Here is a 23,536-nt window from a genome sequence, read left to right on the forward strand (position 1 = left end):
TATATATAATATCCTTGGTAAATTCAGGAAAGGTATAAAAATAAATATAAAATACACAAAATATGAAGTACTGTTTTATACGTGTATATAGTGCACTTTACGCAGGACTCAGAAAAACTGGTTTCACTGCTTTAAAAAAAGGGAAAATTGAGTATTTTCTGGACCGTGCAGTTTTTTGTGAAAGAGCACATTGGATAGCAGTTTGAGAAGCAGGGAAATAAATCTTGGCTCATTTGGTGATTTGAGGGGTTGCATTTCAGGCCATAGTTAAAAAAATCTGAGCTTCTTTAAGCCAGAGCTCACCAGCAGTGGAAGAGGGAGAAGACTCCCAGTAATCCAGCATGCTGCAGCGTTAAGGTGGGTACATATCATGACCATAACTTGCCAGAATAGGTAATTTTGGAGAAGAACGGTAAGAAATATTTCAAGTCTTCAGTGAGTAGCAGGAGACGTTTAAGGGAGTCAATGAAATGATTCTGATTTCAAGAGAGGTGCAGAGGTTTGCGTTTGGAGGTGATCTCCTTGGAAAAATGGGTTCTTGTAGTTTAAAAAAGTGCTCCTAAGAGCAGGAGTAGGGGATGGAGGATGTAGGAACAGGGAGGAGGTGTTTGGAGTGGGTATTTCTTCAGTTATGTGGTCTTTTCCCAAGGAAAGCAGTGATTCCCACCCCCAGGAAACACAGGGTGTGGAGCAAGGCGAGGGATGGAATGATCTCAGTGGCCTTTGCTCTCTAGGTTCACCAAAGCTCTGGTAAGGAATCTCACAGCATTCAAATTTTAAAATATTTCTTCCTGTTTCACCTTGAGTCCTCTTATCTCTGCAGAAAACTGCAGAAATCAGCTGAGATCAAGATCTAATTCCAGTGCTCTTTCCTCCCTGTCCCCTGCTCCCCTCCTGCATCCGCTGGATGTCCATTTCTGTAAGTTTTCCCCTCAGAACAAACCTATCATTTTTCACCACAGGATATTTACAGCTTCAGTCAGTGCCAAATTCAATTGGCTTCTGATCTCATCGCTGGAAGTTATAGATGCAGATATTATTTGCACTGTGGTTAATTATGGAGCAATCAAACTTTGGCTTTTCCACTGTAATTTCCTCTGCCAGCTAATTTAATTAATCACCCCCAGCTCAGCTCTTCCAGCTGCGACCGGCAGGGTCATTAATTAGACATGTGGTGGTAGCTCATAGACCAGTTCCTGTTAAGGGGCTGCTGCCCACTTGATCTCTGAGGGAGCTGCAGCTTTTTTTCCAAGCATCCAGGCATGATTGGAGGTAGCTGCCAGGTTGTCGTATCCCTCGGACGCCGTTCCCAAAAGACAGAGCATAAGCAAACATCAGGATTACTGGGACTGCTGGCACTCAGCTCACAGGGGCTGGGCTCAGGTGCCCAACAAGAGGCAATTCAGGGTCTCACCCGGCAGTTCTCAGTGCTCCATCCATTCTGGTCTCATCCAGGAGCTAAAATACAAATGCTCAGGAATTCGATAGAGCTCCTTCTGACTCGGTGGGAGCTGCCTGCTGTGTTTGTCAGATGGAAAATATTTCAATTGCCAGATCACATCGGCAATAGCAATTTTTTTTTTTCACTATAAAAGCTGTGCAAAATACCCAGCTAAGTCTGTCACATTGTTTAGATCTCAGAATAATCACATTTTCCTTCAGGGTGGAAGAATACTTTACAGTAAACAAAATGGGTTGGTACAGCTTGGGAGCATTATCAGCAGAGAACAAGTGATTTGGGATGTGTGATTGCCCTGGAAAGTCCAAGCATTTTCCAGGGAAGGCAGCAGGTCCTTGGTCTTTGCTCTTGCATGGTCTGTGTGGATAGCTGGGAATACACCCCCTGCCTTGGGTTGTGCTTTGCATCTAAAATATCCATGGGTTCATGGAATGGGTAAAGTCAGGGAAGCCCTGCAAAAGATCATGGAGTGCAGGGCTTGGCCCAGCACTGCCAGGTCTCTAAATACCACATCAAAGAATCCTCCAAATCCATCAGTTCTCAGACTGAGAGTTTTAAGCATCCTCTGTTTTACTGCCAGGATCTTCTTTGTCCTCCTTGGAGTGGCACCAAAGACACTGGTGTTGCCATGCTGACTCTTGGAACTGGAAAAGCTGGAAATCTTCAGATCCTTGTAACTCCTGGGCAGCTTTTCCAAACACACACAGACAGCCAGGCGAGTTTTACTGCACTTGGCTTTCAAACCTGTTGCAAAGCTGTCGTGTCTAATCAGCGCCTGCGTCTGCCGGCAGCGGATTGCTGATGGATTGGTTGGAGTCTCCCCCACTTCTTTTCAAAATAGACAAACTCAGCTCAAGACAACTGTTTTAATCATCCTGGCTCACAAAGCCTCCTTTCAGCCTCTTCTGTCCAAAACATCCATCAACCCTGCCCAGAAATAGTAAACTGAAAATAAAAAAAATCGGTTCTCTTCACTGCTTAACAGTAAGTGCCTTTTTTAATAGCAAAACAGTGCTGTGGGCTCAAGTGAGCTCCCTTCTCTGAAGGAGAAGGTGCTTCTGAGGCAACCCTCCTTTCAAATGCATCATGCTCTTCACTGGTGGCTTTTTTTCCTCCCTTGTATCTGTCAGAAAGTTCCTTCAGTCTGAACTGTTTTGGGGAAGATGCTTTTAATACAAAGTCCCTTGGTGCTCGGGGAGAGCTTTAGGGATTCTCACAGAGACACGGATCAGCAACTGTTTGAGAGTGAAGGGGTCACATCTGCCTCTGCCAGCACAGGGAGATTGTTGACATGTTATTGCCGTGGAAGCCTTGAACGACAGAGATTGGTAATTGAGGAGAGAGCAGTTCATCCCTTCAGAGGAGCTCTCCCTACACCTTGCTGTGGAACAAAAGGCAGTGCTTGCACCGTGGTAGGGATGCTCCTTTGGGATTTCCTCGCAGTCTCACAGCTGGAAAAGCTGCTGCTAGAAGGGAGTGGGGCCCAAGGAGTGTGTGCATGTAGAGAGAGAGAGAAAATCATGGAATCACTAAGATTGGGAAGGGCCTCCAAGATCATCGAGTCCAACCTCATATATTTTGTATGTATTACAGCTTGATAGGATGGGATGGGATGGGATGGGATGGGATGGGATGGGATGGGATGGGATAGGATAGGATAGGATAGGATAGGATAGGATAGGATAGGATAGGATAGGATAGGATAAGATAGGATAGGATAGGATAGCACAGATAATCATTTTATCTTAAGAAGGTACTGCTAAATAATTTGCCACCCAAAAGTAGAACAACTGCGAGCATTAACTAGAAGATAATCCACCATCAGTACCTGGCTCTGGAACAGCCCCATTCCTCACTGAAGAAAGCCAGCATCCAAAATAGCTGTCAGTGTTCTGTAGGCAAGCTGGAGAATCAGTTTGGGTTTTTGCTCTGCAAAAAAATTGGAATTGCTCTTGGTCTTGATCAGCAGATTGTAATCACCCGGCGCTACTTCACGTACTTGTGTCACTTGGTTTTGTTTTATTTGAGCAATAAATACCTTAAATCCCCTCAGAGTTATTGGATGTCTTCTGTGGGGACTCATCACCGTCCTGCCAGTCATTCATCAAGGCTCCCGATGAGCCACCACATGAAGTATTCCTCTGCTCCTTATCAATCAGTTTGCTTATAACTTTACTTTCTCCTCCTGAAGTAATCAAAATTTGATATTCCGCAGATTGCAGAAAATTGTCACTGCTGTATTCTGTGCTAATCCATCACGGGAAACAGTCATAATTTGGGCATCAGAAGAGTATTAAATGTTTAAATAAGCAGGAGAGCCCATTTACCGCTCCAGGTGACAGGGCAGAAAAATGTTTGGATCACAGGTACCTTGGGAATCGCAGTGCAGACCTCAGAGAGCAGTGGGGCATCCACACTCTGCAGCAGGCACCAGGCTTGCTCTGTTCTTCACGATAACGCTCAAATAGTCAAAGGAAATGCTGAAGGCCAGAGAGTGAAATTAATTTTTTCAGTTTAAGCTCCATTGTGAAGCTCATTCAGCTCTTTGTGAAAGATATTCCACATGGTCAAATTATCCATCTCTTTCTCGTAGCCTTGTTTTTCTCTGTACCTTGTTTTTCTCTGTACCAACAAGTACATCTGCTAATGATGAGAGAGAGGGAAAAGTGTCGTTTTTGTGTTGTAGACTTGAGCAGAACATGGCACCTTTGCCATCTTCAGGTCTGGAATTAATTGCACTGATGGAATGGGCAGACCATGTGTGGTGAGGCTGGATGTGTGTGTGAGATGCTTGCTCCACAAGGCTCTGAGCAACCTGGGATAGTGGAGAGTATCCCTGCCCATGGCAGAGGGGTTGGAATGAGATGGTCTTGAAGGTTCCTTCCAACCCAAACCATTCTGTTACTCAAAACGCAGAGGGTGGCAACTGCTGTTTCTTTATGAAACGGCAATTCCCGTGGATTGGGAAGAAGATTCTCCGCAGAGAGGGCAGGATGTGCCTTTGTTCTATAGCAAGGAACCAATCCCTAAGTCTCTTCGGTGGAGCAGTGATGGTTTTATGGCAAGCTTCATGTTCCTCTCATGATGTGACAAAGCATCAGCAGAGCGGATGTTGAGTCAGGCTGGATCATGGTTTGTGTCCTCACAGCCCCCAGTTTTGTCCCCTCCTTTTTGAGTCGAGTGGTGTTTTGAGCTAATTTCCCCTCCTGGCAGTAGTTCTGTCCCATTTCTCTTTGCACAGTGCCATAAAGCAACACCTTGGTTTTCCAAGGGAACGGTGCCGTGTGTGACCCACGGAGCTGGGCAGTGCCAGGATGTTGTGCGCCAACCCAGGGCACATCTTCCCTTCCCAGTAACAAAAGACCCCGTGACATCAGAGTGTGAACCTTCCTTTGGAAGGGTGACTGGCCAGGGGAAATCACCAAGACTTGAGACGGTCACTCTGAGCCAGCGCAAGGAGCAGATCAAGCTGTCCATGCCAATATCCCAAGGAAGGTGCCCCAGGAGCCACGGAAGGTGCTGATTGTGGCCGTCAGTTTTTCTGCTGTTCCAGCTCTCCTGCTACAAACACAGCCCAGCCGCTCTCGTCTTGAAAGGATCCTTAAGCCTTCCTTTTCTCCCCTTCCACCGCTTCAAAAACACAGCGGCTGACAGTCCAAATGTTTGAAATAATTGGATTCTGCATTCTAATTCATCTGTAAAGTATTCGTTGATTAAATTAGCCTAATAGATATTATTTCTTACATGACTGCATAATTTCATCCTGATTGGATCACCATGGCACTAACGAGTCCCCCCATTTACTACTGACTCGAGAATCACAGAAGGCTGGAGATAACTATCATCTTGTTTCCATTTTTTTCCCTTTTCCAGGCTAGAAGTTAAACTGATTTATACTAAAAAGGCACAGAGCCAGTACCCAGGTGCATCTGTATTTTAGTCTTTGAAACCAGTGTTAGAATAGGGAGAAAATCTTGGTTTATATAATCTTGAGCCCTCTTTTATTTACTCAGTGGGTTGTTTCTGAAGCAGAAAGATTAACTGACCATTTAAATTCCTTTGGGGGGGAGGAAATGGAGATATTTTTAAATAAAATGCATTTTATTATCTCATCAAAACAGATAGACTCATTGCAAATGAACCTCATAAGGACTGCACACACTCAGGGAAATGGAAATTCTCCTCTCAAGATAATGTTCCAACCAAAGTGCTTTTAGCCTCTATTAGTAAGATTTTTTTTCTTTGAGCTGCAATTTGAGTTGTGACCAAGAGGGAGGAAAAGGAAAACAAAATTGCCTTTAGTTTCACGCTGAATGAGAGCAGATCCTGCTTTTTAAGGAAGAGGGAGCTACCTTGGAGTGCAGCTCCTCTGCCCTGGGAACGATAGGCTCCAGGTCTCGGGGTTTTGTTGGGAAGGGGTTAACATTGGGATTGGCTTCTCCCCTTGCCCCAGTGGCTGGAAACAGCTGGTGGGTTTTGTGTGGCGCCGGTGAACTGAGCAGCCCAAAGAAGTTTTTGGCAAACACTCGGCCTGGCCGGGACAAGGAGAGGTGGGTCAGCTCAGGAAGCCGTTTCCAGGAGCCAACGGGGGAACAATGCCCTGCTCAGCAGGGACAGAAGGGACACCCGCTCCCGCTGAATAGCTCCCCAAAAACACCCGCCTCAAAAGGGGCAAGGCCCGTTCGCTTCTGGGAATCCAATAAATTGTTTCAGGAAGTGAGAGTCTGTCCCGGCTAATGGAGCTGTGATTGACAGGAGGTTCTCATTACAGCGCCCATCAGGGGACAGAGTGAATTCCAATGTTATTTAAGAGGTTAAGTAGAAATAAGATGCAGGTGACAGCCCAAGGCTTGAGGCATCAGGCGCTGCTCTTCCTACGTTGTGGTTTTTTTGTGAGGAGACTCCGTAAAATTTAAAATGAACGGGGGCAGGGGCAGCTGGGGAAGTAAAATTTGGTCCTGCCATGACTCGAGGGAACCTTACCTGGCTGAGAAGCAGGAAGGTGAAAGTTGCTTTGGTAATACTTGCGTTGTTCTTTAAGTGCACCTGAGGCAGATGATGCGTTTGTAACCCCATCTAGGGTTGAGTCAGGTTGGGTTGGTCATGGCCCCAAGCCTGCAGGAGCTCAAGGAACATTTGGTTATCACTCTCAGGGATGCACGGGGTGGGATTGTTGGGGTGTCCATGCAGGGCCAGGGGTTGGACTTGATGATCCTTGTGGGTCCCTTCCAGCTCAGGATGTTCTCTGATAGGTTTCTGCGTGTGCTTCTCTGAGGTCTGTACCTGGCTTGAGGAGCAAAAGAAAAGGAAGATGCATTCCTGGTGACTCAGGCTGCCCTGTGCTCCTGAGCGGGACAGGAGGCATTTCCATGCTGCCATAGGTTACACACCTAAAACTAAAGGCTGTTTCTGGCCTTGTTCAGCAAAAATGAAGCAAAGAGCATCCCAAACGCAGTATTGCTTGCACAGAGGAAAAGCTGTGATTTAAGCTGTGACCAGAGGTTTAGAGCAGATACTAAACCTTACAGAGTATTTCCTGCTGTGTTTTTCCTTTTTCTGAATTCCCAGACGAGCAGCGTTGGGTGTCTTGACACTTGTGGATGTCACAGGGTGGGGAGCAGAGGGAGCTGCTGACTCCTGGGGCTGACAGAGCCTTGCATGGTGCGTGGTCAGGTACAAGGATGTAATTTAAGCACGGGGTTCACGGCTGGCTTGCGAGTGACGGCGAAACTCCCGCGTGCGACGCGTGTAATAAATCTGGTTCGGCGCAGGATTAATGTGGTATTCAGAATTATTTACCATTTGAAGTTGAGACGTGGCTGTGCACGAGGAGGAGCAAATAGCTGCGCACGAGAGGCCGGGGAAGTGTGCTCGGAGGGGAGAAGGAAAATACCTGCCTGCATTGTTTCACCAGTGCAGTCCCGGGTAACGCTAATGAAAATTGCACTTGAAATGCAGGATTGATTTGTGATGAGCTCAGCCCTAAAGAGTACATTTGTGGAATGATAACCTGATTGGTGGTGCTGCCTCTTGAAGGGCTGAGGGGGTCTAATTGGCATATAACGCACTATAAATTTATTAGCAGCCTCTGCTTCCCCATTGGTGGGCCTTCTCCTGCTAACCACCAGGAAATTACCAATTTTCAGGAGTTACTCACTCAAGTCATGCGGCGTCTGGGTTTTACAAAGAAATCTCCACTGCTGCTCTCATAAATCCTGGCTTGGAGCTCCTACAGCTGGAAGGGGTCACTTGTGCAGTGGACAGCTTGGACACCTTGTTGGCCACTCAGCATGGGCCTCCTTGGCTCATCCTGACCCGTCACAAACCCGGGCTGCACAAAGACCATCAGGAGGGAACGGATCCGTTTGGCAACCCCGGGGCTGCAGCTGACGGGGAGCAGAAATTACAGGTTTTTGGCAGTCCACATCCAGGGCTTTGATGGTTCTTATTGATACATTCAGCCCCAGGGCGTCTCGGGCAGTAGAGGACATACCCACTGTTCAGTTTTGGTGGGTTTTTGTTTTTTTTTTAAGGAGTACAATAGGAATATTCAGGAGCTAGTGTAATTATTTCAGCGAGTTCGCTTTTAAGATTGAGTCACAAATTAGAAAATAATATTCACATGTTTCTTCTAATTGGTAACAGATTAGGGATATTTTATCTTTTTTTAATAATTTCCAAATGTGGCCCAAAGAGGGATTTGCAGGGAAGTAGCTGGGAGAGAGAGAGAGCGCTTATGTACGAGGAGCACTTGGGCAAGAGGCTTTAATTCCTCAATTCTGGCTTTAATTCAGCTATTAAATTCCTGCACAGCTCTGTCTGAGTTGTTTTCCAAGTGGAACTTGCTGTCACTTTTGGCAGGTGTCTCCAGTGCAGATTTTCTTTGCTGTCAGGTTTTCTGTGGGTTTCCCACTGTCAAACATCCACCTTATGGCTTGTAAATCATAGAAGCCGAAAGCTTTGCAAGTGATTAATAGTCAGAGGTGCATTGGAAAAGCATCAGCAGGACCTGAGCACTCCCATGTCTTCTGAAAGCCACGTCCATCTCTAATCTCACCTCTTTGGGGCCCATTTGGGCAATGCCAGAGTTGCACATCCCCTTGTTGGAAATACACAAACATGAAAAAACCCCACTGAGATTTCGGTTTTTTAGTCAGAGGAACCTCATGGATTTCTCCAGGTGTTAACTGCTGAGGATTCTCAAGTCTTCATCCCTTTTTAATTCTAAGGAAATTCTTTAACCACTTTGTTTTTCCAGGAATATGAACAGGTTTTTCCAGGAATATGAATGTGAATATGAACATCTACCGACATTTTTTTTTTTAACCAATTATGAGTTATGGTTTGAGTAGGGCGTCAAACAACTGCAACCCACTAAAACAGAGGTGGAGGGAAGTCCCGTTGCTTGCTGAACAAAGAGGATTACTTTGCGATTTCTAACTCGCAAAAAAAGGTACTGTTTTTTCCTAAATAAAAACAGCCATTGATAAATGAGACTGATGGCAGAGTCTGACGACATCGGCAATTTCTGTACAGTCCTTGGCATCAGTGAGATGGCTCATGTTGGATATTAGGGAAATTTCTCAGTCAGGGAGTGATTAAGCAGTGGAAGGGGCTGCCCAGGGAGATGGAGGAGTCACCATCCCTGGAAGTGTGTAGGGAATGAGTGGACACAGAAGTGCCTTGGGCACAATGGTGTTTGGTTGAGGGCTGGACTTGATCTTGGAGGTCTTTTCCCAACTTAAGGATCCTGTGATACTTGATATGCAAATGAGGAGACGTCAGTAGGTGAGGGGAGCACAAGGGAGAGCTCCAAGTCACTTTGGAAGAGTTGGACAGCAGAGAGGTCCCTGCAGCATCTTTAGGATGTTGATCCCAGAATTGCTGCCCCCAGGGATTGTCCAGCTGCTTCCCAGCCTTTGGTCCTTCTCCTCCAAACTCGCCTGCCTCCCACTGCTGGCCTGTGCAGAGCAAGCAGTTGGTTTTATTTGCTTGCTGCTCCAGATGTGTCTCACTTCAGAGTCTGTGCTCAAATACCACGTTTATTACTTGTATTTTCTCTTTTATGTCTTAAATAAATTCAGTGTAATGTTTGGAGGGTGTCCTTTTTTCCCAAATACTCCAAAGAGCATCATCTTACTGCTTCTGCTGGAATTAAGATGCCATTAAAGCCTCATGTAAGGACTTCTGTTTTTCCTCACAAACCAAACTGTAGGATTTACTGTTAAAAAGAGATCAGGAAACATTTCTGAAGGTCTTTGTGAGGCACTGCGATTAGACTGTCCTCTTCCAGTTTTCGATCCTCAGGTAAAGACGGGGTTCTCCTGGAGCCCACAGCATGTTTTTTTCCATTTAGGATCAGTTGGACTTGACGATCCTAGACATCTTTTCCCGCCTTACTGATCCTATGACGGAAGCCTCAAGCAAACTCTGGTTGGAGCTCTCTTTCTACTCTGGAAGTTTGTCAGCCCCCTCCGAGGGGTTTCCCCCTGCCCCGTTATTTACGAGGTGCTCGCAGTTCCCAGCAGGGCGAGCAGAAGGAAAGCTCCATTTCTCTTCCTCGCCGTCTTTGCCGTGGGATTGTTCCAAAGCAGCTCACAGCAGCGACTGTTATGGTATCCCTAATGTGCTGTGATGGGGGAGCACAGCCCTGCTCCACGCCACGCTGCTCAGGGATGGGGGCACCTCACGCACACACCTCGCTCCAGCTCTCACCTGGCACGCATTACTGAGATTTATGCCTTGCAGCATTTGTGTGTCACTCCCCATCCACCGCCTTTGAGAAAGGAATTTTCTTTTTCCTTTCTTTTCAAAAAAATAAGTGGTGGTTTCCTGAGCAGCTCTGCTTAAAACACTGCTGCGTTAAGCACGGCCTTGCTGTAGGAGAAAATTAATGTTAACAAATCGGAAATTAATGGAATCTTCTAACCCGAGTGACTGCAGATCAAATGGCAAATTGAAATTTCCACTCTCTGTTTAGGTACTGGCACAATGCAGTTTGATTTATACACTTAAGACATCAGGTTAAGTGTGGTTACACACGGGTAATGAAATGCATTAGGTACATGTTTCCAATTACTATTCCCTGCATATATGTATTTATTACTGAAAACAGGCAAGAAGCAAATATACTCCTCGGTTTTAGCATTTCCATGCAACTGTTGCAGCTTTTGGCTTTTTTTTAAGTAATACTTGTGGTGTGCCCAAGTGTTGAGGTTGACCACCCAAGAAATGGAAGCAGCCCACCTGTGTGTCTAGAACCACGCAGGCATAACTCATTTATCAGTCTTTTGTTTTTTTCAGGGAGCCAGCACAGTGATACTGTTTGGGTTAAATTTTGCACGGATCTTTACCTTGATACTGATGTGCCAGTATATAAAAAGAATGGGAACCTGAACTCAGGAGCTTTCCTGTTGGTCAGCAGAGGGTGGTTGTAAGGGAGCTGTTGTTCCTGGTTTTTGCATTGCAGACTTTAGTAAAGTCTCTCCTTACAAACCTTAGGGGAAATCCATCTTCCTCCACTCTTCATGGGGCTTTAAAAATTATTTTCACCAAGCTGTATGTTTAAAGTCACAGAGTCACAGAATGGTTTGGGTTGGAAAAGACCTTAAATAAAGCTCATCCAGTGCCACCCCCTGCCATGGGCAGGGACACCTGCCACTATCCCTGGTCGCTCCAAGCCCCAGTGTCCAACCTGGCCTTCTCTGCTTCTCTGCCCACAGCTTCTCTGGGCACCCTGTGCCAGGGCCTGCCCACCCTCACAGGGTGGGATTTCTTCCCAATATCCCATCTAAACCTACTCTCTGTCAGTCAGTTTAAATCCATTCCCCTTGTCCTGTCCCTCCAGACCCTTGTAAACAGCTCTCCCCATTTTTGTTGTTGACTCCCTTCAGGAAATGGAAGGCCACAATGAGGTCTCCCCTGGGCCTTCTCTCTTCCAGGCTGAACATTCCCAACATTCTCAGCCTTTGCTCATAGCAGAGGTACTGCAGCCCTCTGATTGTCTTTGTGGTGTACTCAGGACAGTGGTGAGCTCTAAATCCTTAGGGTTTCCCATTGTTAGGGTTTTTCCCTCTGAAATGTTGCTGACAATGCTGTTTCAAAAAATTCTAGGGCTTTTGGGGTTAGAGGAAAAGAAAAACTTCTGGCATTCTTCAAGCTTTTTATTAAATCTCTAGGGACTGTTTTCACATAGTTGCACAGAACAAAGTAAAACCCTGGATTTTTATTGAGAAAAGACTTAAACAACTTGCAGGGCTTAGAGTTGTCACCCTTAGGATCTTTATTCTCAATTTAATAAGCCTTATCTTAGTACCCACAGTATCCCCTGCTGTTGTATGTCACACGGTTTTTGCTAAACTTTACGCAGAGTAAACCTCAGGTGTGATATATTTTATCGAGCAAACCTTAAAAATTATTAGATGGAGTTTTAGTCGTGCAATGAAAACGGAAGTTGGCTGCAATTTTCTGTGATAAATCAGAGCCCACAATTGCAGGTTATTTATCTGAAAAGCCTGAAGTCAGTAAACCTTGATGTCTCGGCCAGCCTGGTCGTTAATGTTGGTCAGCGATAAATCCTGCGGGTGTATTAACGCTTCAAGGAGTGGTGCTGCTTACTCCACGGAGGGGTAACCTACAAGTGCAGAAATGGCAGCTGTTTTGGAGCCCTGTGTAGGGGAATGCTGCCAGAAGAGGGGGAAGAAGGCGAAGGAGCTCCACCGAATCTGAATAATGATGATATTGGTGTCAGGCAAGATGTGATGAATCGGGGAAGCACGTTGAGCTCTGCACAAATGGGTGATCTCTGTCCCTCACACACAGCAGGGCTTTTTGTCCCCCTGAAGCACACAGCTACGTAAGGAAAACTGAAAAATGCAATAGGAGAGTTAATGGTGGAGAAGGTCACAGAGCTGGAGGCTTCAGGAAATAAGTCCCTGAAAGTGCGAGGTGCTGCTGGTGGGAAACCACGTTTATTTCATAGAATCCTGGAATGGTGTGGGTTAGAAAGGACCTTGAAAATCATCTCGTTCCAACCTCCTGCCATGGGCAGGGGCACCTTCCAGTAGACCAGGTTACTCAAAGCCAGCCTGGCCCTGAACACTTCCAGGGATTTGTGCTGCTTTGGTTTGGTTTGGTTGAAAATGACTGAGAGTAGGAGAAGTAACCTGAATTTGGCATGATTTTGCAGCACTGAATTGTCTGTCTGCTGGGCAAAAATTTGAAGATTGGGTTGAACACAGTCCTGAGGCAGGTGAGTTCCCCATCAGACAGTAACTGAATCATTTCCAGGCTGGGTTAGCACGCAGCTCACTTGGACCAGAGTCCGAGGCAAGATGCGGGTTGGCTGATCCGCGGCTTTCCTGTGGGGCTGCCCTTCGTCCATCAGGGATGTTTAACTTGTAAGAAGTAATAAGCTTAATAGGTTGACTTTATTTAATTATTAATGATCCCTTTCTGTCCTTACAGCTCATAAAACATCCTGTAGGTTGGCAAAACACTCATAATATTGATCAGGAGCCAGAGAGATATTTATTTCCTCTTTGCCCCGGCGCGCATAAATCGCGGTCCGTTCCCTCGGCAAGCGGGATTTACAGTGGACCCGTTCCTTCAAAGCTGCCCGTAATTAAGGAATAAATACCCATCGGTCTTTGTTTGCTGTCTGGAGCCCTCTTGTTTGCCAGGGACCTGGATATTCCCGGTGGGCTCGTGCCTTCCCCCTTAGCAACGCGGCCGGGCGGAGAAGGCATGCGGGGCGCGGAGCCGCTCAGCTGCTCAGCGCTGCCTTTGCAATGCAGCAGAGGGGTCTCCTCCTGCAGAGAGAGAGGAAGCCCCTGTGTTTTCTCAGCATATTGTTCCCAGCTCCTCTTCCATGCCTCTCCTCCCAGTTCCTGCTTTGCTCGGGGCAGGAAGGCACTTTGGAAATTCCTTGCTGCTAGCCCCTTTCTTCTCGCCCTCTCTTCTTCTCCCCCACTTTTGCTGTTGCAATTAAAAGCATCGTGAACCTTTCTCCAACATTTCAATCCCAGCCCCCCCCCCGCCCCCCACTCCCCACTCCAATGTTTTCCTTTTACCCATCCCAACGCTGCATCACCAGCTCTGTCCAAAGCAGTGCCGTTCATTGGGATCATCACAGAGGGGGTTGTTTAATCGGGAAGCCCGGCACATCCAGCTGCCCGGCGCCGGTCATTAGGTGATGTGTGCTCCTTGTGTGCTGGACCACGGAGCTAATGACACATCCTGGGGCTCTTCCAGGAGTTTGGGAGGTGCAGTGGGTTAGATTTACTTCATTTTCTTGGAAGAGACACATTAACCTTGTCAGCTGGCCAACGGGAGAGGAAATTTGGCAGAGCTCTTGCTGAGCTGGCCAGGTTACCACGGCATTAAAGGGTTGTACTTCAGTGAGCAACCAGAAATGGCAACACACGGGCACAGCACCTGCATAGCGACCATGGAGACACCACTGAGAGACCTCCTCTCTTACAGAATTAGTTCCTTTAGCAAGAGAGAAGAAAGGATGAAAAAATTCAGGAGCTTTTCAGTGTTGTCAGAGGTGTGGAGGATAAAACTTCAAAGTGCCTGTAAGAAGCCCGCTCTTATTTCTGGTGGTGGGAAATCAATGCTGTGCCATGGTAAATACCCGCTGTCCACTGTCTTTCTATTTCAACCTTCAGAATTTGATCCAGCTTTTTAACAAGTGGTGAGTAACTCTGGATAATGACACGACATTTTAGTCATCCTTTTAGTCATGCTTTCGGAAGAGCAAGGCTGCTCTTGCTCTGGAGCTGTGGAATTCTGATGGCAGGTTCCCAGGCTCTCCAGCCACGTGCTGTTGCCTACTCAGGCAGAGTGCTGGGTCACTGTATGAACATGACTTTTTTTTCCCACCATGCACGTCCTCTTCATGTTTGCCTCCTGATGTCACTGCACCAAATATCAGTGAGGGACAAATGGAGGTAAAGGCAGAGGCGAATGGGGGTGAGGAGGAGTCGGGATGGAGAGTGGATACCAACAGGGCGAGGCTTCTGTTGGGATTTGTCGGGTGGAAAACCCAATACACCACGTGATGGGGCTGAGCTGTGGAGGACGTAGGCTCCTCAAGGAGCATCTCTGTTGCAACCCACGTCTGGGGAGCATAGTGCAGCTCCGGGAGGCGGGCTGTGCTCAAAAAGCAAGTCTGCTTTTTCTCTTCTCTGATGCTCCCTGCTTACCTTCCCCCCCTTCCAGTGCCCAGTATTTATGTTTCCACATAATAATGATGTGATGTGGCTGGCAGAGTAATTTAAATAATTGGACATTATCTTGAGAAGCAAGCACCTAATTAGATCAAAATAAACCGAGAACTGAAATTTTCATCTGTTTCTAATAACCTTTTACCTATGTACAGTTGCTGCTGCAGCAGGGATTTCTTTATTCACACCACTGTGTGTTCTTGGGGTTCACGAGTGATGGAGACTCCAGCAGGAGCACAGAGCTCGGTGGCACTTTCTGGATGAGATTGGTGACTCACTCCTGGTTCTGTGGAGTGTTTCGCAGTGATTCTCTGCCGCATTTGCCCCTTGTCTAATCAGTGAGGTTTGGAATATCAGTGCCAGCAGATACGGAGCAGGGTTTGAAGGAAGATATTTAGAGAGAAAAGACGTTCAAAGAACATCTGACCTTCGAGGTCTGTTGTTCATTTCTCTCAGTTTGTCTAGGAGCTCGTAATCTATTAATTTTGCTGCATGTGAGGAAGAGGCAGCTCGGACCTTCTCCAGCGTTTGGTATCATTGAGACCATCAGAACACGTGAAGATGTTGCTTCTACAGCACACCAGCTCTGATTTGGTCCTGAGACAAGGGCTCCACTGTTGAGAGTTCACTGAGAGAAGAGTCTTGGTTTGGCTTTGACAGCTACCGCTGGAAGTGTCTGGTACAGAGAGGGTCATTTAGAATTGCCAGGATTGCAATTAAGGGAGGAAAAGAGGGAAATATTTACCAGCCCTTATTTTAGGGACTGGTTCGGTGTCTTTCTCCTGATGAGTTGCTCTCCCTCACACTTCCTCGTACTCTTATTCAGTTGATTTATTTAAAGGTATGTCAGTGCTGGCTGAAATGAAACACTGTGCCTCCTCTTCCTGCTTATTGCTGACCGCTCCAATAATTCATTTTTTAGCTCATTAACTAACAGGGGATGTGAGCAGTGGTCCTCCGGGGAACTGCAATGAGGTTAAGTGATCTACTGCTGACAACTCTGCTCTTGGACTGGCCTTCCTTGGGGGAAATGAAACCTCAACCAAGACAAGCCGTGGATCCCAGAAGTGAAATGGGGGCATCAGAGCAACAACTGCAGTATTTATGTCTTGTTGTCAGGGTTTCTGAGATGAATGTGAGTGGCAGAGCTGCAGCTGTCTCCCAGGAAAGTCCTCACAACTTCCTGTCCAAATTAAATGGTTTGTGCCAGAGGTGGAGAGAGGATGTTTGTGGACACTGCCTTTCTAGATGCTCATTGGAAAGCAGTCCCTGCGTGTTGTGGCTGTCCATGAGGTGTAGTCCAGTGTGCTTTTCCTCCCGTCTCTGATGAGGTTTTCGTTTTCTTCCCTGAAATCCGAGTCTTCCTTGTGTCCAGTTTGTACTGTTGAAAGAGACCTAAATCTCACTCCGTACTGATGTCAGTGATGTGCTGCCCCAAATGCCTGAGGCCTGTGAAACACCTTCATTTTGATACACAGTTCCACCACAAGCCCTGATGTGACTCCAAAGGTGGCACTGGACCTTACTGAGTGAAGTCATTTGGTGCCCAGCACTGGGCAGGTGGCAGCCTTCCTGTGACATTGACTTTTAAAGAGAATTCCCTGTTCTTTCCCATGCCTTTTGAGGCAGTAGGACAAAACTGGGCAGGACTGGGGCACCCCTGTCCCTCTTTATTGCATCCTTCCAGGAGAGCATCAGGATTGCCCACGCGACACACAGCAAAGGTGAAATTCATGCTGATGGATTTGTGAACCAGCAGCCTCAAGCTTTGAGAGCCTCTGCCTGAACTCAGCAGTTATTCTCTCTACTTAATGTCACTATTACAGTTTAGTCTGAATGGTGATTGGCAGTGGGAGACTTGAGTCAAATAAATAAAAAGGGACTTCTTCTTGAGCCATGGCAATCACAGCAACCAGTGCTCAGATAGGACCCACGAGTTTCTCTCACTCCAGACATGGTCCTGGGGGAGAGGGGGATTCATTTGCAGACCCATGACTAAGCTAGAAAAATATTACTTAGGTATTTGAGGAATATTTTGCCTTTAGGATATATGGACATATGAAAAATATATTCCCAGAGCCCTGGCGTGTGCTATGGTGGGTGAAGAGCTCAGGTTGAATCACCTCGTTTTCCAGTCTGGCACATTTTAAACGTAGTGGATGTGTTGGTTATATTTTCAATACCTCTGTGTGTGTTTAAAAACACATGTGAGGTCTTTGCTAACACCCTTGAAGGTAATCTAAATAGATACTGGGAGTAGAACTGTTGCAAGAATGCTCATTTTATTGTAGATAATTGCATGTTACTTTCTCCCTTTCGTGGCACCGGTTCTAGTTTGGCTTTTTACCTTTAAAAAATGTAATTAGAAAAACCACGAATTAAAGATTCTGATAACAGAACTCCTTTTCTTCCTCCTCTCCATCTGGAATACCTGCAGTGATACTCCGTTTATCAGATCCTGCCATCAAAGGTTAATTTGCAACTACCCAACTGGGTTGTGGAGGGTCTTTTTTTTTTTTTGTATGTCTTTTAGCTGGCAAGAGTCATTCAGAGGTTTGAGGTAAAAGAAGCACTCCCTGTGTCAATTTTCTGTTTGCACTTTTGCTCTGAAGAAAAACCCTGGCCCTGTTTGTGGGGTAAACAGTGGCCGGGGCAGGGAAGCTGTGCCTGCTTTGGGAAGCTGTGCCTGAAAGCATCCAGGCAGGTCACAGCAAGGTCACTCCACATGTCCCAGGAAATGATGCAAAACTAATCCAGATTTGCTGGTGGAAGGAGATGTTTACATAAGTATTTAAAAACAGATTAGGGCTAACCTGACACTAGATTACTGGGAGCAGTGTAAACACGGCTGAAAGGCGTAAACAGAGCTTGGCCTTTTGTACTGCAGAGGAGAGAATCTGTCACCAGGACCCAGTTGCCTGGCTCAGGTGATGTTTGTGGTTTTCACAGGCTGAGCAGATTACCTGAGGGACCTCTAAATGGGACTTTGTCTGGGGCGGGTGCTCTCAGATCATGTAATTGTATGGTAATTTTTGAAACGGGGAGTGGAGGGCCTTGTTTGTAGCCCTTGTTCTGCTGTAACCTGATAGCACCAGAAAGCTTCTGATGGTTCTTTGATATATCAGGAGGAAAAGGTGCTTCAAAGCACTTGGCTTGAATTCTAGGAAGACAAGAGGAATCATCCTTATGCCTTTGGGAACGTTACTCAATTTGGAGGGGGACAAAGCCCCCATCTGCTTACTTCTGGTCTGGGGTATGGAAATCGGGTGCATTCTTTTTCGGTGTATTTTCCAGCCTTAAAGTGGAACCCGGCTACTTGTCGTGTCTTTGTGACAGCCGGGGCTCTTGCCCTGACCTCTTGCTGGCCCAGGGTTTTTAAGGCCTCCTGGCTGTTGCGATCCTGCAACCCCATGGGCACAGCATCCGTCAAGGAGCGCTGGCTCAGGAGCAGCAGGATGAACAACACGATTATTGCTGAAAATACGAGGTTTGGGTGGACTGTTCCTGTGAGGGCTTTCTCGACATAAATTTGAAACGGGAGCCTTTTGTCGGCTGCGACACCGGGTGAGAGTGACCTGTCCCCTCTGGCTCCCCTAGGGAAGAGAAAGAGCTCTGGATACGCGCCAAGTACGAGCAGAAGCTGTTCCTCGCCCCGCTGCAGTGCCTGGAGCTCTCCCTGGGCCAGCATCTCCTGAGGGCCACGGCCGAGGAGGACTTGCGGACGGTGATCCTGCTGCTGGCCCACGGCACGCGCGAGGAGGTGAACGAGACCTGCGGGGACGGCGACGGGCGCACCGCCCTGCACCTGGCCTGCCGCAAGGGCAACGTGGTGCTGCTGCAGCTGCTCATCTGGGTAAGGCCAGGGCTCCGCTGGAGGGGCGGGTTCGTGCTCCTGTTGGGAGGCGAAGGAGAGACGCCCTCGGCCTGGAGTGCCGCCGGGGCAGACCTTGTCCCGCACACACGTGGCTCCCTCCCTCGGAAACGTTCTTTCCGCGCGTGGCTCGGTGCCGCCGGGCTGCTCCCTCATCCTCCCTTAAATCCGATCCCAAACCCGCCCCCAGAATCCCAAGGCCGTAGTTCCCAGCAGCTCCCCTCCTCTTGCCCCGTGCTGGCGTCGCCAGGCTGCCTTGCTCCTGCCCCTCCCGCGGCCCTGGCGCCCACAGCTCCCCGCTCTCGCCCCGCAGTACGGCGTGGACGTGATGGCGCGCGATGCCCACGGGAACACGGCGCTGGCCTACGCCCGGCAGGCCTCCAGCCAGGAGTGCATCGACGTGCTGCTGCAGTACGGCTGCCCCGACGAGCGCTTCGCCCTCATGGCCACCCCGAACCTGTCCAGGAAGAACAACAACCGCAACAACGGCGGCGGCAGGATGCCCACCATCATCTGAGGGGCGCTCGCTGGCGTGTTCGCTGACCCGAGTCACGCGCGCGTCCCTCCGCGCCCATCGCCCCGTGAGTCTGCCAACTCTCCTTGTCCCTTGCCCTCGGGCCGCCCCGGGCGGAGCGCGGAGGGGCCGCGGGGTTGCCGTGCTGTCGCCGTGCTGTTGCCGTGTTGTTGCCGTGTTGTTGCCGTGTTGTCGGAGGGCCCGGCCCCTGGACACGGGACGCGGCCCCGGGGCGCCGAGGGACGGGCGAGCCGGAGCGGAAGGAAGGAGAGACGGTGACTTTCCCCAGCTGACAGTGAAGCACATCAGAACATTTCACCTCTACCGAACGCGGCGACGCCTGGATTTCCATTCTCTTCTCCTGAAGAGCTTGACGGCATAAATCAGAAGCAAGCACAGAGTTTGTCAGGTTTGAAGCTCCTATGATGGTATGTGTCAAATCAGTTGTAGCTAATCTGTCCAGAGAGAATACTGGCTTCATTACACTTGTATAGTTGAGTTCTTCCAGCATTACTGCTGTTTAATAGAACATGATTAGTCATCACGGAGAAAAAAGCATATTAGCTGAGGAGGTAGTTACATGGCACGCTTCGGTGATTGCTTGGATGTGATTGCAATATTCTTAGAAGCATCATATTATCTCAGACATGTTCTTTCGAGCCCTCGGAGCCCTCCTTTCTAAATTCACTGTCATAATTTAGTATCTGTTTAATTTTTCAGTCCAAAGAGAGGAAATGAGTTGCTGAGTGTTATTTGACTGCAGTCTCCTTGGTGTAAAAACAAAATGGAAAAAATAAATAAGAGTAAGCCTGAAACACAAAAAGGAATAATGAATACCGCTACGGAAAACAACATTTCAAGTACGTTTGGTGAAATTAATAAACGCATTAAAGGCTCTTTTTTTTTTTTTCTTCCCTTTTTTTTTTTTTTTTTTTTTTTTTTTTTTTTTTGTTACGTTTTCGGCCAGCAGAGATAGGTTCTGTCATTTTGCCAAGGTAAATTGTGTTGAGTTTTTTGGTCACTCCTGTGATGCATTGCCTAACTTATACAGATTTTTGTATTGTGTCTCTAGATTCTATGTATTTAAAATCTATTTGAATAAAAAAAAGACCGTAAATATACATTGATTTTTTTTTTTTTGTACAGAAAATGACATCTCTGTTAATTTATAAACTGTAATGGATGTGAGCTAAATAATGTGCAACTAGTTAGGATCTGTGGGTTACAGATCATGATTGTACATTGATAATATTCCCAGCAGTGAACTCTTCTTTCCAAAGCCTGTGAGAAGCAACATATCAGAAGGAGATCAGGGCACAGGGAGGGGAAAAAAAAAAAAAAATCATGTGAGAGCTTTTAGAAAGGAAAAAAGAGGCTGTTCCTCAGCGCTGTAAATATCCTTTGCTCCAGAAGTCAGGAAGCTTTCACAAGCCAAGACAAAAAGGCCCATTCTGGCTGGGGGAAGATCAGGTTTGATTAAGCTCAGAATTGATCGGCTCCCGGCCCCGCTGCTTTCGGCAAGAAAAATGGCTTGTGCAAGTAGCCTGGACACTTCACTGCAATTCCAACTTCTGATACTTGATTGGATTCTGTTGGTCTTCTCCTGCTCCCCACCAGCAGGATTCTGGCGTGGGGAAGCAGAGGTTTTGGCAGGCAAAAAAGTGATTTTTTTTTTATTGTAGACGGTGTGGGTTTTTTTGGTTTGGGGGTTTTTTTGAAATGGCATATGGCAATGTGGGGATGGGGGCAGGGTTTATGGTGGGGAAAGTTGAAAACTCACCTGAATTCGATGGCCAAGGAGCAATTAGCTGAAGGCAGCGAGGTGCACGCAGCGTAGTCATTTGCAAATCTACCTTCTCCTGTGTATTTCCCAAGCCTATGGTGGTGCTCTTCCCTGGGGCTCTGGGTTCCATTCGGCACACAGATGGGAGGAGCAGTTGCTAAATAAACCGAACGTGGGCAAAACGCAAAAGAAAAAATACTATGTGGTTGTCTTAAGGAAAACAAAACAGAACAAAGACCCAAAAAAAAAAGAAAAATTACGGATTTGAGGTAAAATTGTGGCCGAAAAACGAGCCTCAGGGTGGATGCACAAGAATATTGACCAGCTTCTCCTCTTTGATAGTGTTGTCCTTTTGTACTTTGTTGTTTCCTTAGACCTTTGAGTATTTGGAGGGAGGGAATCTTTCTCCAGCCAGCTTAGGCTGGCTGCACCAGACACAGCTGATTCCCTTTCCACTGGGATACTTCTAAATAATGTTTTTTGTGTTTGTTGTGTTTTTTTTAATTCAGAAAAGGGGTCTGTTTGAACTGCCATCTCTCCACCACTCCTGATGTTTGGTACTTACAGGTGGTCCCTCAGGGAGGAGACAGCCCAGCTGATGTGCAGCTGAAGGGGATGCTGTGAAACCCTCTGTGTGCTGGTGCTCGGGAGCTTTGCCACAGCAGGGATTCCGGAATGGCAATCCCAGAGGTGCTAGAGCTGCCTTCTGCTCCCCCCAGGAGCATCCAGGGCATTTGTATCCCAAAAACCAAGTCCAGTGTTTCAAACCCACAGTGGGCAGAGTTCTCAGTGCACGTTCTGTTTCAGAGCTGGGTTTTTTTTTTTTTTTCCTGATTGAGGTTATTTTCTGTACATTGTTTAGTGCTCTCCTTCTTCTGGCAAGGCTGAGGGTGATGTTTGAGAAACAAGGGCAACCAGGCAGATTTCAGGTACAACAGATTACGTGGTCCTTCCCTAAAAATCTTCTGAGGGCAACCCTTGAAAAAGCACAGAATATTTTTAGGAGAGGAAATTCCAGTGTATCACAGGAAAAAATACGCATCCAGGCAAGCCAAGTAATACTTCAGTTAGATGGTAACACGGTTGCTTTTAACCTGAAGGTGGTTTTCCCGTGAGTGTTGGCATAACCACGTTGAGGGTGTGTCCGTGTGGAGGTCTGTGGGGAGGATTCCCAGCCCTGCACGTGGCAGAGCTCCCTCGGAAAGGCAGGAGAATATCCTGAGTTGGAAGGGCCCTGCCAGGTGAGGCCACCCAGGGCCATTGTCACCAAGATGCTCCTTGCAGAGTGGAGGACAGGGAGGAAAGTCTTTCCCACCAGGGCAGGGATGGAGGGAGCTCTCCACGGCGGGATCCTGGTGGGGCTTGGCTTTGGGAGCTCCACAGGCTTTTCAGAGGCTGCTCTTGGAGCCATCCAGGTGCAGAATCAGGCACGGTGGTCTCCTGGCACTCGGAGATCTCACAGGAATCGTCATTAACTCTCCCAGCCCTTTCCTGCTCCTTGTCTTGTGCTTAGCCACTCTCGTTGCTTTTTTTTGGAGCCCTCTTGCCAGGCGGTTCACACCCTTTGAGCATGCTGGGAACAAAACAACCCCTGACTGACCCAGTCCATGAGAAATCTCAGCAGCAACCCAGCAGCCAAAGCTGTTTTCTCTGGAGCACCTCCACTTAATCCTTCCCCTCATCCCAGATACCTTGAAATCCCCTTTCCTCTGCACTTTATCCATGACTAAAACGCTAGAAGCGAGTCAGCCGTTGCTGTTTCTGTATTTCCTCCTGTCTTTGGCTAATTGCTGTGGAATTCAGTTGGATGTGTCACACCCGAACCTGGGAATTGCTGGGGAGAATTCTCTTCTCCTTGATCTTCATGAAGAAAAAAGACCCAACCTTGGGGAAATTCAGGGTCCTGCCCTGAATGCAGAGATTTGGCCAAGAGAGCTCCCGTTACCAGATTTCCAATTTTGGTGGTAAAAAAGGAGCAAGGGGAAAAATAAAAAAAAAAAAAAAGCCTGGAGAACCTTGGTGCTGCTCGGAAAGCCGGGTGAGCTCCTGGAAGGAGAAGAGGGCTTTGAAGTGTTTGGGTGCAGTGTAAAATAGCCATGTAAACATTACCTTGTTTAATTCGCTGTCTTGTTCCCCTTCCCTCAAATTATGTGTGTTAGTGAAAAGAAAAGGAAAAAAAAAAAGAAAAAAGAAAAAAAAAAAAGCTTTAGCTGCACTTGGAGATTTCCCTGGGCCAGAGAGGGATGAGGCACGTAGGGAGAGGAGTCGAGGTAGGAATGCAGATCTGGGCTTGGAAGTGGTCTCCGGCACTGTAATGTAGAATAATTAGATTATATGGGGTTGGAATAGCTTCAGCTTTTATATTTGTACGGAGAGCGGGAGAAAATGAAGTAATTTGTAGTTTCTAGTATAAAGTAGTGGTAGTGGAGACAAGCACAGATTTCACAAGGGGGTCCCCGAGGGGCCCTTCCCAAACGTCTCGGGGAGCCGCCTTTGCACCTTAACAGGGATGGTTGTTGGGGTTTGTTGTGGGTGAAATGCTCATTTCATGTTGGGTTTAGTGGTTGTTGTCAGGGGGGGCACTCGAGGGAAAGGAGGAGAGCGTTGGGGACCAAACTTTGGGGCAGCTTGGCTGGAGAGGAGACAATTTCCCCATCTTTATCTCGTCGTCAGGCATCTT

General features: G+C 47.4%; 1 protein-coding gene across 7 annotated transcripts in view; it reads left to right on the forward strand.

Moving 5' to 3' along the window:
• AGAP1 (ArfGAP with GTPase domain, ankyrin repeat and PH domain 1) overlaps nt 1-19,223 on the forward strand; it is a 303,821-nt gene extending 284,598 nt beyond the window's left edge. For 4 of the 7 annotated variants that reach the window (XM_066322377.1, XM_066322378.1, XM_066322375.1 and 1 more), the window contains 2 exons: nt 18,286-18,541; nt 18,873-19,223. In XM_066322377.1, coding sequence (XP_066178474.1) covers nt 18,286-18,541; nt 18,873-19,076 — 460 coding nt within the window. In that variant the 3' untranslated portion in view covers nt 19,077-19,223. The remainder of the gene's footprint in view (nt 1-18,285; nt 18,542-18,872) is intronic. The other 3 variants (XM_066322379.1, XM_066322381.1, XM_066322380.1) reach the window with 2 other exon arrangements.
• The last annotated feature ends 4,313 nt before the right edge of the window (nt 19,224-23,536 follow it).

This window comes from Sylvia atricapilla, chromosome 7 (genome assembly GCF_009819655.1).
Source record: "Sylvia atricapilla isolate bSylAtr1 chromosome 7, bSylAtr1.pri, whole genome shotgun sequence".
NCBI classification, from domain to species: domain Eukaryota; kingdom Metazoa; phylum Chordata; class Aves; order Passeriformes; family Sylviidae; genus Sylvia; species Sylvia atricapilla.